The sequence below is a fragment of the Schistocerca cancellata genome, chromosome 2, assembly GCF_023864275.1.
Source record: "Schistocerca cancellata isolate TAMUIC-IGC-003103 chromosome 2, iqSchCanc2.1, whole genome shotgun sequence".
In the NCBI taxonomy this organism is placed as follows: Eukaryota; Metazoa; Arthropoda; class Insecta; order Orthoptera; family Acrididae; genus Schistocerca; species Schistocerca cancellata.
The window spans coordinates 563,839,305-563,856,050 of record NC_064627.1 but is presented as its reverse complement, the minus strand read 5'-3'; the positions used below and the strand labels follow the sequence as shown (position 1 = coordinate 563,856,050).

General features: G+C 40.4%; 1 protein-coding gene across 1 annotated transcript in view; it reads left to right on the top strand.

The window, feature by feature from the left end:
- Positions 1-16,746, top strand: part of LOC126162156 (intraflagellar transport protein 140 homolog) — a 240,584-nt gene that overhangs the window by 46,898 nt on the left and 176,940 nt on the right. Inside the window, exons 5-6 of the mRNA XM_049918458.1 lie at positions 15,071-15,249; positions 16,368-16,545. Of these exons, the coding sequence (XP_049774415.1) occupies positions 15,071-15,249; positions 16,368-16,545 (357 nt within the window). The remainder of the gene's footprint in view (positions 1-15,070; positions 15,250-16,367; positions 16,546-16,746) is intronic.

Genomic DNA, 16,746 nt, shown 5'->3' with positions numbered 1-16,746 from the left:
GATTGCCTCAGTTGCCCAATCATCTTACCCTGCTGTAAGGTTTCAGATAGCAGATTACTTAAGCTACTGCGTGCTAAAGGGGAGAGTGCGATAAGTACTACGTGACAGGGGATCCTTAATGCATCAGCATGCAACTCAAACTTAACTAGCAGCCACAATAACTGTTGTATATTGTCTGAAGTTTCAATTGACATTTCCCAAATACTATTTAAGAGACACATTATCAGGTTGGGGAGCCAGGTAAAATATTCCGCAAATCGATCACTTAGACCTCGGCCAACGGATCTACATTCGGCTATTGGATTGTCAGAAACACATTCTATATTATTTGTATTAGCCCCACTTTCTAATTCTAAAGCTGCAGTTTGGATCTGAAAATCAAACAAAAGATTAATTATCTGAATGACACGTGCTAACTGCACTGGGCTCGGTTCTGGAAGTTTAAGATCCTTTACTCTATTGCCCAGGTGGACTAACTGTGCGTGAATGCGCTTCACCTGCCTCACGATTGGTTGATTATTTTGGAGAAAGGAGAGATTTTCTTGTAACTGATTCAATGCTACCATAATAGTCTGTAAATTTTGGCTACCCTGCCAACTGTGCTGACAGAAATGGAGTATTGACAATACTGCCCGTAGCCTGGCTGCCAACTCTCCAACTGTACCATGAACATTTTGTTGCCTAATGCTCAGTTCATACTCAAGCTGATCCCATTTTAGGTATGAAATACCGGGACACTGACATGGGTCCATGGTGCGGCTGTGGACAAAAGAGAATAATTAGACAATGTCCCAAAAGAATAAAGTACAAAATTTAAGCTGAAGCACGTTGCATGAAATGAAACTCGTTGCTAACGAGTTAAAAACCTTGCTCTGCTACCAATAATGCATGGTACTTACTGGAATCAAGGAAAACGTGGCATGGAGGACACACCAATATTACTTTCTTTTCACACAACCTGTTTATTTAACAATATATAACCATAAAATTTTCTTTGACAAAATGAACAAATTTGCAAAATTCTTTTGACCTTAATCAGCTTTTGCAAAAGAAATCTGAAGTGCTGTATTGCAAAACAACAAACAATATGACAATGATTACAAGACGCCTGGACCTGCAGCCTGCCCGTAATCGGGTGAAACAGTGGCATTTACTACCACACTAGACACAGGCTGTCTTAAATGCCATTCTCCAACACTTGAAAATCATATAACCACCATAGATGACAAGAGTGATTTAATTACTAAAAACAGATGATGTAACTTTTAATTTGAAAGCTGTATGTCAAAAGCTTCGGGGTTAAGATGTGCACCTGTCCTTAAAGGTTAAACAGATTAGGAAACAATATGACAATGATAAGGCTTAATTCAAAACAACCAATCTCTTAATTTCAGTCGGCAACCAAGGTGCGACTGGATCCCAACTCATCCTTTCTGACACAATAATGACCCAGTCTTTCAAACACAGCAGTGAACAGCTTAGTACAACAGATTGTCCAGATTATAACTAATGACTGAGAAATACAATTACAATCAAAGAATTGAACTGGTTAACATCTACATCTAACCACAAGGTCCCTTTTTTGTTTAATGGCAACCTGTGCCTTAGTACAATTGTTCCAGCTGTATTTATGGCCAAGAGCTGATTCATTAGAACATTAGTGAACGGGTACAAACCAGAAAGGAAAGGCAATGTAATAGCGGGACAGATTTTCAGACAAGTAGTGTCTTAGTACAATACTATGGCATATATTTATGACCAAAGAGCCAATCGAGTAAAACTCTGAGGGTCATACAAACCAGAAAATAATACTGAGGGTATGTAGGCAATGACACGTATCACCATGAGGATTACAGAATACTCCCCTTTATCAGTAAGCAGTTTGATGGATCCATGGTGCATCACAGTGGTTACTGAGTGCTGCCGATGAAAGCCAGGTAGAAGAGGGCAGCCAGGCCATGAGCGGTCATCCAACATGAACGTTGCCAACCAACCAACGGCATGTCGACCTGCTGCCTGTAGTCGACGGTGACCCCGGTGAAGTAATCCAGTATCTTTGCTCTGCACAGGACCTCCTTGCGCAGCTCGTGGCTTCAGCCACTTGGACCTTGTGACCACCTTTCGTCACGACGCTACCGCCAATCCTCAAATTTCATGCCTCTTCTCTTAGATATTGGCAATGGAGCCATGAGAGGGATTGTTGATACTACAACTGAGCCAGTGGCGCCAGACAGAACAGTCTACTAACTCAATGGTGCCACAGCTCAAAATGTTCTTGATCTGTCATTATTCTCAGTGGTATGCCAAAATGTACAATCCATCCTTTTAAAAACATATTCATCACAGTCTCTGCCGTGATGTCTGCCATAGGTAATACTTCTCGCCATCTTGAGTATCTGTCCACAATCATAAGGCACTAGTTGCAGGCTTTGGATGTTGGTAGTGGCCCTACAGTATCCCTGCCGACATAAACAAAGCACTGGTTAGGTGGTGCAAATGTACTTAGCGGTGTATCAACACATCATGTGATTTTTTTTTTGAGAGGCCATACATTGGCAGACTTACAGTTTACATTCTTTGTTCATACTGGGCCAGATGATACTGTGTTTAACCTGCTTTGTGGCTCCTTGGACTCCAGGAAGTGCTTGATTGTGTATTGAAGCAATTGCCTGGGCTTGAAATTGCTACGGAACTTATGGCCAAGGCTGTGAGGTGATGACATCATATTATAACTCCACATTTGTGCCTGTTATTGCCACTCTTCACAGTTGTAAACCTGATTGTTGCCCACCCAATGTATCTAGCTTGTCATCGTCTTGTTGCACCCACCCCATGGCATCAAAATCATTAGCTGCAGCTTCGGCCTCAACGTGCGGTGATTGATGCTCGATTACATCCATTGCCTAACCCAAGAGGGTGCATCAGCAGTACATTAACTTCGCCTTGCACATATATGATGTTGGTTGTAAATTAGCCAATGTAGTCAGTATGCCCGAGGTGTCTTGGCAATGCCTTACTTGGCTTTACTTCAAAGGCATAAGTTAATAGCTTGTGGTCTATGAAGATACTGAAATGATGGCTATTGAAATTGCTGTTTTGATAGCATTGAGAGCGGAGTCTTCATTGAATATCCGTTGCAGTCTACTGTTTCACCTAAGTGCGCCCTTCAACCATAATTCAATGGTGTTGTTATTGCCACTTGATGTGACAGAAACTGTTGGTATAAATTTATTACACCAAGATAATGCCCCAATTGCCAAATTGTAACTGGCTGTGGGTACGCGCATATGGCTTCCACCTTGTCTCATCATGTTTAGATTCCTCATGCATCCACTGTGTAGCCAAGAAACTGGATTTCCTTTATGCCAAAAATACATTCTGATGGGTTCACTATTAGTCCTTGTGCATGTAAATGTTCAAACAACCTCATCAAATGTTGCGTATGTTCCTTTTCAGATGCAGCCATAATGAGCACATCATCTGTATATACATTATGTACATAACAAAATTGTAGATCACACGTTATCTCACCCATCTATCACAGAAAAGTCTGCGGTACATTGCAGATCCCAATTGGCATTCATGTGAATTCGAATAAACAAAATGGTGTGATGATAGTTGTACAGGAAATGACTTCAGCAGTAATTGGAATCTGATAATATGCCCTGACCAAATCTATTGTTGAAAAAATCATTTGCCTTGTGTCCTGGCAGATAAATCCTCCAAATGTGCACGGGATATCTGTCTGGAATGGTTCTCACATTTAATTGCTGGTAATCATGTCAGGGATGCCAACTATTCTTCTTTTTGGGCACCAGATGGAGATGGGGAACCCAGCTTCCACTTGAAGAGTGGCAGATACCTCAGTCCCCAGCAATCACTCTAGATTGATTTAGTAGCATTGTAGTTCACCTTACCTTTCCTAGTCATGTTTGTTGTTGCACCATTTAATCACTGCCAATGTTGGCCCAGTACCAGATTGTAGAGTGCCAGGAAGTCTGCTCCTAGTATGGGGTATGGTACATCACCTACAGTAAACCACTACTCAAATGTTCGATGCCGTGCGAGGTTGTGTATAAAGACGTGTCCATGTGTCGTAATCTCTGTATCATTTGCAGCATGCAGGCAAGTGTCATCATGACTGCGACATAGTAACTTGGTTATTGGATACACTGATGTATATCTGGCACTGCACTTTTGTGTTGTGGGCTGTAATAAACAAACCTTGTGTGCTGTCGGTGGACGTGGTTGTAGCTGCTATTGTGTCAGCATCATGATTCACTTTACACTGTGGTATACACTTCCGAGCATCTAATCAAATTTTCTGTGGTACTGACATATGTTGTGTGTCACCAGTGAGTGATTTCAACTCCTTAATCACTGACATGTGCATTGCCATTTGTTTGCTTTTTGCAGTGCAGTCTCTTGTATTGTAAGCTCAGCTAGCTGAGACTGTAGTGGCAACAAAGTCACAGAGGTTATGTTACCTTGTACAGTAGCCATCATTGTGATACGTGCCATCTGATACATTTCCATTGTCCAATCAGCTGTTTGCACTAACTCGTTCAGATCTCCAGAACATACCTTTAAAATCTTCTGTGTATCCTCGATAGTCAAGATAGTCATATATTGTGTAATACGTCATTGACAGTATTACTTGCAAGAGTGTGCTGGTAATGAAGCAGCTGCAGCAGAGTTCTGTTGTGTTCATAAAAGCATTTCTGTACATTTAGCTTCAGACTGTGACAGGTGCATAATCAATGCGTTCTGTATGACAGCATATTGTTTGGTTTCTGGAGGCGTAGCAAGAATGTCTTGGGCTTCTGTGGCAAGATCTTCTGTTAATACAGTTACCCTGTAACTATATTTTATTTTGTCTGCCATAATCTGTGCTAATATGTATTGGCTCTCTAATTGTGCAAACCAAAGCAAGGAGCTATGTTGCCAAAAAGGTGACAGTTTGATAACATAATGTGAGAGACAATCAAACAATTTAAAATCAGAGATAGTAAAATAGTCCATATATAAAATCGAGTGAAAGGCCAATTTTGCAATAGCTGTTTATTGTGTTTTCACTTTATGATGACCCGTTTGTATCCTGGAGCTATATATTCAGGTCATATAAAACTAATGCTTCATGTGCCACAAATTCCAAGGTACAAATGTGCGTAAAAACATGTGAAACCTTGGATGAAACAGTAGATCGGCATCCAATCTGACCATGTGTGATCACTAACGCATCTCCAAAACACAGTCTAAAGACAAGCCCAGGCAGCACATGACAGTCCAATTATGATAGGATAAAACCGCCATCAAAATCTGCAGGAGAAACAAAGAATTTAAAAACAATAATCCTTGGGAGTCGTCAACATACTAAAATATACTGTCATGCGTCAAATAGTTTTACACATTACAGCACTAGCCACACGCTCAGTTACATGAAGCTGGTTTGTTAGGCACTGGCAAGGAATCCATCTTTCTGCTGAATGAAAACCCAACAAGGCTGGCACAAGAGTAACAGTCATAGTTTTGATGCGGCATGGAACGTATAAGCCAGCGTAGAAGTATAGTTATGTGTGACCATGCCAGGGACACCAGTTATATGCCGTTATGTATAAATTAATTACATTGAAGTACACGGTTTGCATGACATTCATTGTCAATGAGACAAAACAAGGAATAACTATATTATTAACAACAATCAATAAACACAATGTGGCACGGAACTACGGAATTCACATATGGTCTACACCACTGTACCGCAGAATGTACTTAGTGGGAGTCACAACAGTTCTTTAAGTACAGAAATAGACTGATTTAATGACTGTGGAGGGAGCCTCTTGAGGAAAAAAACTTAAATCTTGTTGCAGCGATATGAATCTGTGATTCATAATGTCCATCAAGCTTGTGAATGAGTTCCTCATAAGCAATATCTTCTGGCAAAGAGTCAGAGCTCAATGTAGGACACAATCTTGTTGGCTTTTACAGTTGCTAAAAAGAAACCAGTGTGTGCCATACTTCTAATGTTGCATACTGTGAAGTGTGCTTCCAGTTATGCACAACATTCTGACCAGTCCTCTTCTTTACTGTTAATCTGGCAGAACTTGGGAGCAGCAACTGGTTGTGGAGCAGCTTGTTTTGACAATAAGGTTGTCATCTGTTATACATGGTGAACCTGAAACTGAACATCATCATTTAGAGATTTCTTGTGTGGGCGCACACACACTGAAACACTTTTTATAGAATACACAAAAATATGATAATATTATTTTGGCTACCGACACCAGCAGAAGACTAAAAACACCGCCAGGCAGACCAGGACGGAATTCAGTATACAGAAAGAAAGATGCACACATCGACATCATTGTGAGGTATATGGCGGATTGAACAACCAGCTGGGGTATGCCAGTAACCATCCTTGTCGCCATTGTAGTGAAGGAGAGAAATGCACTTGAGACATTCGCTTTGGCACTGTAGTGGGTCCTAGCAAGGCTAGATTTACTTCTTGTGGACGTCAATTGGATACTACAATACAGAAAATACTAGATCATTTTATTAAAGTTTAAACCATGTAAAATACTTAACTTGGAAACAGTCCACATCCACAGGAATGTCTCTGTATTGTATTTGTTACTGTCACTGAGCGCTATAACTTATCACTTTAGTACAATACAAAATGATGGCCTCATCTCAATGGACAATTGGCTATAAACTCTGATATACAGTTCTGACTAATAATTTTGTAGGTCGCAGGCAGATCTGACTGAGTTGATGCTGTCGTCATAAGCAATGATTGCAAAGTGGGCATGGGTGATGGTGCGCTCTGATGTAAGTAATCTTCCGGCAGTGGCAGCATATGGAAACTCTTTGGGGTGTATCTCCACCAGCCTCTTTCATTCGTCATTGTGTCTGTCAGCAACTATCCTTACTTTTTGTTCCATTATGAAGTGCCAACTTTGGCATAGGACCTCGTTCTTCGGGCAAAACCACAATATCAGTAGTACATTGCTGGACTCAGAACCCAGATTGGAACTCAGGATACAAACCTTGGCAAGCCTCTCCATTGTGCCCACCACCACATGGGCAAATGCTTTTCTGACATAATCAGTAGTGAAATTATGCATTAGCAATTGCAGTTACCACAATTGCTTTGACCTTTGTGTAGAGTGATGATGTTGACATTGTGCATACCTTGCGGCACAGTAACCTCAGTCCAATATTTCAGTAAAATGTTGTAGAGCACTGGGAGGAGTGGAGTTAGCTTAGTAAGTTCTGTGTAGATGTTTGTTTACCAGGGCATTTCCCAGATTGAAGGCCTGCTTAGTAGGCACAGTGTACAGCTCGTGATAAGTTGGCACCTGAGAAATTTCTCCCACTGAGTTTAGGCTGATGTTACCGGATGTGAGCAGAGATTGGAATAGTGTCCCATCCATCATTAGAGTTGTTGATTACAATCTGTGCTGACTGTTTTGTCAATCTTCTTCAGTAGGGCAGTCTTCTTAGGGTAGGTTCCAATGGTCATTTTGATACACAAATACACTCTATTGATGTTTCATCACACTCCTGTGTACTTTCACAAAGTTTCTCCCAGGATGAACAATGCAGTTATTGTACACTGACCAGTTGTCTTTGCTTTGTATAGATCCCTGTGTTTAGATTTGCAAGGGTTTGAGTGCCAGTTGATAGATGCTTGATGCTTAGAATCAAGGAGGAGTTTCAGTACATCACTGTTTTTGAGGAACCAGTCCTGGAATTCCGCTTTCAAACTAGCAAATGGATTGGCAGCCATAAGAAGAGACTTTATTTTTAGCCAGTCTTCAGCAATGGGTGCATATGTGTCCAGGTATCAGTTTCTTTCTGAACCCTATCACAAAATATTTCCACTGTTGTAGGATCCTTAATGTAGCAAAGATTGATCTTGGTTTTGCTAGGTGTTGTAGCAGAGTGAATCTTTTGTCACCACTAATATATAGTCAGTGTCACAATCAGCACTATGGAAGGAGTGCAAGTGGAGAAAATGGCTGAGATCTTTCCTCTTAGTTAAAATAAGATCTGACAGGCACAAGTAAAAGACACTTACGCATTTGCTTTTGTCCACAGACTTTGTCAGAAGAAGAAAACATACATTCATTCATTCACACAAGTAAGCAAACCTCACACATACATGACCGCCATCTCCAGCAACTCGAACTAGAATGCATTACACATTATCTGTCAGCCACAGCCTTTGTCAGAAAAATAAAACACACATTCGTTCAGTCACAGAAGCAAGCACACTCACACACACATGACTGCCATCTCTGGCAGCTCGGACTGGAATGCATTCCAGTTCGAGCTGCCAGAGATGGCAGTCATGTGTATGTGAGCTGTGCTTGCTTGTGTGAAAAAATGAACAAATGTGTATTTTCTTTTTCTGGCGAAGGCTGGGGCCAAAAGCTAATATTTAGTTTTTTAGTTGTGATTTTTTGCAACTTAACATGTCATCATTACTGTATCAGCCTATCTTTTTCTTACTTTTGTAAACCCTCATCACCAGTTTTGTAAAACCTCATCACTACTGCTGTGGAGGCTAAGTTGCCACTGTTGTTACAGTAGGTAAAGTTTGTGAGTTTGTGAAATGGTGTCTGATGCAGTACATCACTCAGACAATTTCTCCCTGTCACCATTACACAGTGATGCCCCATGGTCATGTAACAGGACAGGAGAACAAAGGTTCTACAGCACTCCAACAAATTGGTTACTAAGTCACATAAAGGAGTCAAAAGGTTTACTTATCTGTGTGACGTGTCAAATAATGTCATCTACAACACTGCATGTAAGATAACACAGAAAAGGCCCTCAATGGCTAAGTGCAAATAATCATAAGTAAGCTTCACAGTACATAGCAAATGCAATGTACAACAAATGTCTGTTCACCTCTAGGAGTTCACTAAACTACATTCCCTGTCCAACTCAGCCCTGGACGATGATCTATAACCAAGTGGGTGAGAGGTGCTCTTCTATCTTCTGAGTAGGCTTTTATCTATTGTCATCCAGTCATTGGCAGATTGTACTCGGCTGGTGATTGGTTGAGGTGACGTTGATATCTTCATCCTCAGTGCCAACTGTGATGTTGGTGGAACTCACACAAGTGGTGAGTCTCTATGGCACTGTCACCAGCTCACGTCTCTGCGCCTACAGTTCTTTTGCCCTGTCTGTGTCTTGTTCAGATGACACAGCACTTACATCATTGATATTCCAGCCTGGAGTTTCCGTTGTTTAAAATGAGGCCTAGTTTATGCCAATGTTTGGAGTGAAGGTGCATCCAGGAAACCTTGTGCCTTGTATTGTCTTTCAAGTACGTGTTAGTCATGCACAGTTGGTACTTGGCACAAAATTCAAGCAGCCGTAAACTATTATTATTCGTCTTGTCCACTCCATATGTGCCTAGGCAGTCTAGCCAAGGAGCAGTAACACATCTGATATAGGTATTGAAATTACCTAGAATGCACAGATGGTCCACAGGATGCAATCCCTGCATCGCTTCACTGAATTGTTCATAAAACTGATCCTTGAAGTGTGCAGTCAGGATCAACACTATTGCATATACATCTATCAGTGTCATTGGTACACTGGTAGTTGACAAATGCGAAGTCATAATGCATTCTGAGATCCCAACCAACACACAATAACATTACTAAAAGGAGGCGAGATATTACAAGTGTACAGCAAACAGAATATTTAAAAATATATATTATGCAGAATCTTCATGGTGATGTGGTATAATTTTTTGTGGTAAATCATCAACTTGTATAAACTAATTTTCAGCCCAAAAGGGAATCACAAGAAAAGATAATTCTCAGAAACAAATGCAAACTGTTGTTTTGAAAAGGTGATAATACCACAGCTGTCATGTTCATGTATCCAATATTAACAAAATACATAAAGAAAATTACAGATAATGAAAACAATGCAGTATGCACAAACCAGTTTCTTCATTCGTGTGATGCTAGATAAAAACTTAATCTGTTGCCTCCTGTTATAGAGAAACATTTTCCTTGTATACTGTTGGGTTGTTGTAACTGAATGTTACTATCAATTCAGACCAAATATCCGCAGTAGAAGAAAGCATATTTCTTCTATACTTCTAATTATGAGGTGCTGATATGCTTGGTAGTACTTTCTTATTATACACATGTACGTGAGAGCGGCATTAGAACAGGAATGTGGCAACACAATAAGAAATAGAATAAAAAGTTCGTGGGTTTCCAGCTGTGTCAGGTGATTAAAATTACATGAGGTTTTGGCCAGGCACTTCTTGGCTATTGTCAAGTGGTATGACTGCCAGTGGGTTTCTGGTATTCCCCTTACATACAGTAGTTCCCAGCTGCAACGTCACTGGTGCTCGTGCCACCACATGCGGGCATACGTTGACTTGGCATTTGGTGTGCCTGCTTGAACCGCACAACCGCTGGATCCCATGCTGTGCTGGACTGCAGGCCTCCATCTCTATTTGGGCTGTTATTGGTGAGTTTATTTCAATGGCTTCCCCAATTAAACAATCCCAGAAGCCGTTAGTGCAAGCCACATCTGATGTATCATCAAATTTTATCCGGTGCCCATTTTCTAAAGCTTGCTAAGCTAAAGCAGATTTCTCAGGGCAGCATAGGTGATAAACCCTCTCATGCCCCTTCCTTTGTTGTTCCACAATGTATACTGTTTGACCGACATAAGGCAGGCCACACTCACATGGTACCAGTGTATACCCCAGGTTTCTGAGGCCTACTGCATCTTTAACTTGTCTCAGTAATTGACGGATTTGTGTCAAAGACCTGAAGATCGATTTGATCTTGTCTCTTTTCAGCTTATCTTGCCCAACACGGAGCCACAGAGTGGCAATAGAGCAAGTTTCTTATCCTGCTCCTCGTCGGTTGTCTTATTATGATTCCTGCTTGAAATCACTTCCTTCATTTGATGAACCTTATAACCAATGTTTCTGAAGAGTTTGCGTGGGTGGCTCATCTCATGGGATGTCTTACCAGCATCTGAGATCATTCTTGCACGATGCACCAATGTTCATAAAACAGTGTGCTGCTGTGGCCAGTTACGACGGCTGATGACATGTAAGTAAAGAACAGTGTGGCTGCGTTTTCTAAAGATGCTGTGGCCAAGGCATCCATTTCATTTGTGGTGGATGAGAATGTTGAGGAAGGGCAGTGCAGTGTCATTTTCTACCTCCTGGTTAACTGGATGTTACTGTTAATGCTGTTGAGATGTTCCAAGCTTTCGTCAAGTTTCTCATGTATGTGGGGCCAAATGATGATCATGTCATGAATGTATTGAAAGAAACAACTAGGCTTTAATGGTGCCATGTCTAAAGCAATATCCTCAAAATTCTCCATGAAGAGGTTTGTAACAGCTGGAGCTAACGAGCAAGCCATTGCAACACATCAGTTTGATTATAATACAGAAGAGTGTGCGTAAATAGCTTGACCATGTCACAAAGAAGCGGGATACTAAGTCCAAAGATTCTGATGGGCAAATAAGTAAACAGTGCCACCACATTAAAACTAAGTTGAAGACAGTTAATTCAGCTGATAAAATCTGCTGCATTTTTAATACAATGTTCACTATGTGTCATACATATGGAGCATGGAGATTGGCCAGGTACTTCACCAGCTTGTACATTGGTGAATGAATGGTGGATACGATGAGGTGGAATGACGTCCCATCCTTGTGGATCTATGGTAAAGCAGAAGTGTTATGTGGTTGGTGCATCATGCAAGAATGATATCTAATGCCCCATGAGATGAACCACCTTTGCAACATCTTCAGAAACAATGGTTGTAACATTCATCAAATAGAGAAAGTTGATTTCAAGAAAGAATCACAATAGGGCCATTGACAAGGAGCAGGAAAAGAAGCTTGCTTTCTTGCTGTTCTGTGGCTCCATATTGGGAAAGGTAAGTTGCCTGCTAAAAAGACACAAGATAAAATCAATATTGAGGCCTCCAACAAAAATTCATCAATTACTAAGGCCATTTAAAGATACAACAAGTCTCAGAACAACTGGGGTCTACAACATACACTATATGATCAAAAGTATCCAGACACCCACTAAAACTTTTTTTTTTTTTTTTTTTTTTTTTTTTTTTTTTTTTTTCCATATTAGGTGCATTGTGCTGCCCCCTACTGCCAGGTACTCCATATCAGCAACCTCAGTAGTCATTAGACCTTGTGAGAGAACAGAATGGGGCACTCCGCAGAACTCACGGATTTTGAATGCAGCCAGGTGATTGGGTGTCACTTGTGTCATACGTCTGTATGTGAGATTTCCGTACTCCTGAACATCCCTAGGTACACTGTTTCTGATGTGACGGTGAAGTTGAAACATGAAGGGACACGTACAGCACAAAAGTGTACAGGTCAACCTCGTCTGTTGACTGACGGAGACTGCTGACAGTTGAAGAGGGTCATAATGTGTAATAACAGACATCTATCCAGACCATCACACAGGAATTCCAAACTGCATCGGGATCCACTGCAAGTACTATGACAGTTAGGCAGGAGGTGAGAAAACTTGGATTTCATGGTTGAGCAACTGCTCATAAGCCACACATCACACCAGTAAATGCCAAGCGATGCCTCGCTTAATGTAAGGAGCCTAAACATTGGCCGACTGAACAATGGAAAAACTTTGTGTGGAGTGATGAATCACGGTACACAATGAGGCAATCCGATGGCAGGGTGTAGGTATGGTGAATGCCCGGTGAACATCGTCTGCGAGTGTGTGTAGTGCCTACAGTAAAATTCGGAGGCAGTGGTGTTATGGGGTGGTCATGTTTTTCCTGGAGGGGGCTTGCACTCCTTGTTGTTTGATGTGGCACTATCACAGAAAAGGCCTACATTGATGATTTCAGCACCTTTTTGCTTCCCACTGTTGAAGAGCAATTCGGGGATGGCGATTGCATCCTTCAACACGATTGAGCACCTGTTCATAATGCACGGCCTGTGGTGGAATGGTTACACAACAATAACATCCCTGTAATGGACTGGCCTGCACAGAGTCCTGCCCTGAACCCTATAGAACACCTTTGGGATGTTTTGGAACACTGACTTCATGCCAGGCCTCACTGACCGACATCGATACCTCTCGTCAGTGCAGCACTCCATGAAGAATGGGCTGCCATTCCCAAAGAAATCTTCCAGCACCTGATTGTGCATATGCCTGTGAGAGTGGAAGCTGTCATCAAGGCTAAGGGTGGGCCAACACCATATTGAATTCCAGCATTTTACCGATGGAGGGTGCCAGAGACTTGTAAGACATTTTCAGGTGGCCAGATACTTTTGATTACATAGTGTACCTTGCGAGTGTGACCAGTCTTACCTCAGACAAGCAGTACGCACTATGTAATAGCACAATAAGGACCATGAGAGGTTTTATCACCTGCACTATCCTGAAGTCTGCTTTCTCTGTCTTAGCATGCTTTAGAAAATGGGCACCAGATAAAATTTGCCAATACCTCAGATGCAGCTCACACTAATAGCTTCTGGGATTATGTAATTAAAGAAGCCATTGAAATAAAAATCACCAATAACATCCCAAATAGAGACTGTGGCCTGCAGCTCAGTATGACATGGGATCCAGTGATTCCACAGTTGAAGAGGGCACATTGAATGTTGAGTCAATGTTCGCCCATATGTGGCAGTTCTGTGAGCAGCAGTGACATTACAGCTGGCAATTAGTGTATATGAGGCATATCATCAGCCCACTGCTAGACTTATCACTTGACAATAGCCAAGGAGTGCGTCACCTAAAGTTCTTGTAATTTTAATCACTTGACACAGATGGAAACACAAGAACTTTTTATTCAGTATTACCGCCATGAGACTCTGCATTCTTACACAATCAGAAATAGTTAGTAACATTTATTAATGGTGATGGTATAAACTTTCACTTAACTTTGGTAGCAGCTTGATGAATGGCACTTGATGTCCTGTACCTAATACAGTGAAATCTAAATGACTTTATTGTCTCTTGGCAGTCACTGTGACTGAAATTACTGTGCAGACTGTGCTGTTAATTATTCTGTAAATAGTGACTGTTAAGGTGGAACTGTCTTCTGAATGGAACTGAATTTTTGACCACTTACCCAGTTATATTAAATGTCTAACAGGCACCAAGGTAAAATTTGAAAATAAATTGAAAAAGTTTCTCCTTGACAACTCCTTTTATTCTGTAGAAGAATTTCTATGTTTGTAATGTGTAAAACTTGGTGAGTGGGAATTATTAACTCAGTCTGTATATCTCGTTTTCTTTTTAGGGGGTAAAATAATTATATGGTGATGTTTAGAGTTCATAGATGTACAAATTAATTTGCAATATGAATGTAAAATGACTCGTTCCACATCTTGAAGATTTTTCATGCAAAATGATGCATGGAACATGAAAGTAACTAACTAACTTGCAGACTGTGCTCCATTGCATAACTGGAGGAAATGGTGGCACTGTAGAAGTAGCTGAACTGCAGGAACTGAGTCAGTGTTAGCGGTACATCTTCTTTTGTGATTGTTTGTGGATGGATCTCCGTGTGTGTCAGTACTAGGTAAAAGTGAAGTTCTTCACAGTTGGCTGCACTGTCTCTGGTGGCTAGCAACACTATTAGTGGATAAATACAACATGCTGATGGATGCGGTGAGGAAGCAGAGTATAGTCCCAATTAGCGAGCACCATCTTGAGGCAGCTGTTTGGAACAGAGAAAGTGCAAGTGGTTGTGCATTTGTAGTGGCAGCTTCTTGTGGTATTGCGGTGTTCCTCCTTCCTTGTACACAGAAATACTGTCCATAGTTTCAGTTTCTTGCCTTGTAATGTTGTTGCATGACTTGTATGTGGGTACGTTTAACAATTTTTGGTGGACATGAGAGGTAGACTTATCACATTCACAAACATAAGAATATGAAACATTATGATAAACAAATCATACATAAATGAGAAATTTGTTGCTTGACACTAAGATCCATAACTCCTATCTTCTACTGTCTGTTTGGTGGTTAAACTTTGTACTTGTAATGCATTTTATTATTTCCTTAGGAAAGATATTCCACTGTAATGAAGAGGGCATATGTATGGAAGTGTTGAGTACAGATGGATCACAACTGCGAAGAGTATTGCACCATGAGCATTTACCACAACTTGCAGTCCTAACTGATGTACCTAGTCTTGGACATTTCTCTTGTGAACCATCTGGGCAGCTCTCCGAAATTGTCAAAGTAATACTTACAACATTCATCTAATTTCAAAAACATTTATTCTCTAATACTTTCACTTTGTAATTTCACAATTTTACCAATTTTTACCCTGCAACAATCGCCTTCAGAACCAGTAAAAGAGGTAAAAAAATACTGAATCTAGAATTGAATAAAATTATGATAAGAATCATTAACAAATGCAAAAATATACCAAGGCTAAGAACATAGATCACTAAAGGGATTGTATTTGTTAGGTATTGTGAGAAGGTATCAGGTGCATACTACATTGTGCCCCACAATTAGATATTGCTTATCAAAATAGTTTTATATAAATTTTAGATATACTCAAATAAATAAAATTGTATGGAATGTTCACACACAATTAAAGTTATTTGTCTTTTGTTTTTGTGTCATATCTCTTTTGTGAGGAACTGAAATTGTACATCTAATGAAGTGCTTGTACATTTGATCTTTCAAGATGAATAATGTTGTTAAAAGAAACTGAAAATGTTTATTCAAGTAGTCTTTGCTATAATTTGTGTTGACTTCACAGAATAATTCAGTCAGTCAAGTATATCAATTTGTTAAATGTGTTCCAAATATATAAATCAGACTACTGTGACTGAAACTTGTTTAACGTAGCACTGCATGCTGTCACTTCAGGCTAACAAGATTTCCATGTGTCTCAAAAAGTGGAAACACCTTGTTCTCTCTCTTGCCATTATAGACCACAGAAATTGTTTGCTTCCTCTGTTCTAATATGTTACATTTGACAAAGTAAAATCTCTGTTCCAATTCCTTGTGCCTTTCAATGAGCATGAAGGTTACATGTTGATTACAAAATTTCTGGTATTTCCTGTTATGGGAGACAATGTTATGCACCATACCAACAAAAATGTCGAAGTCATGTGACATGTCACAGATGCATTGTTGGTGATCTGTCTTGGTCTTATTGTTTCTGTTAAGTAGTAGATTGACCTCCCAAGTCAAATTTTTTCCAGAATTAATTCAGACATAAATGAAATTTTTATTATGCTTTAGCTGTGTGTAACACTATGTTTACAGAAGTAAATACACTACTAGTATGAAGAATTACAAGTGTTCAAGAATACTGTAACTAATCTTTCTTGGAATTAAAGGTGAAACTTGTAGGAAGACCTCAGGATGCGTGTGCAGAATGGGCTGGTCCTGGATTGGTTGCCGTGGCAGCTGGTGATGCTACGGTTCGTCTCTGGGACTTGGCATCTGGGGAAAGCTGCATTTTATCTGCAGATGCAACTGGCACTGTAACCTCCCTTGCTTACTGTCCACAGAAAGGTAATACAGTGGAACTTCGATTTTACGTTTTTTACGATTCTACACCATAAATTTGTGGCCCCTGTGAAAAACCCATAAGTTCAATGCTAAAAATTCCACGATTTATTCGATTTCTTGCTGATCTTTGTCGTGTTTTCTTCCTATTGGCATTTGATGTGACTGGACAAGTTATAAGTGGCTCAAAAGACAGATGGTTTGCAC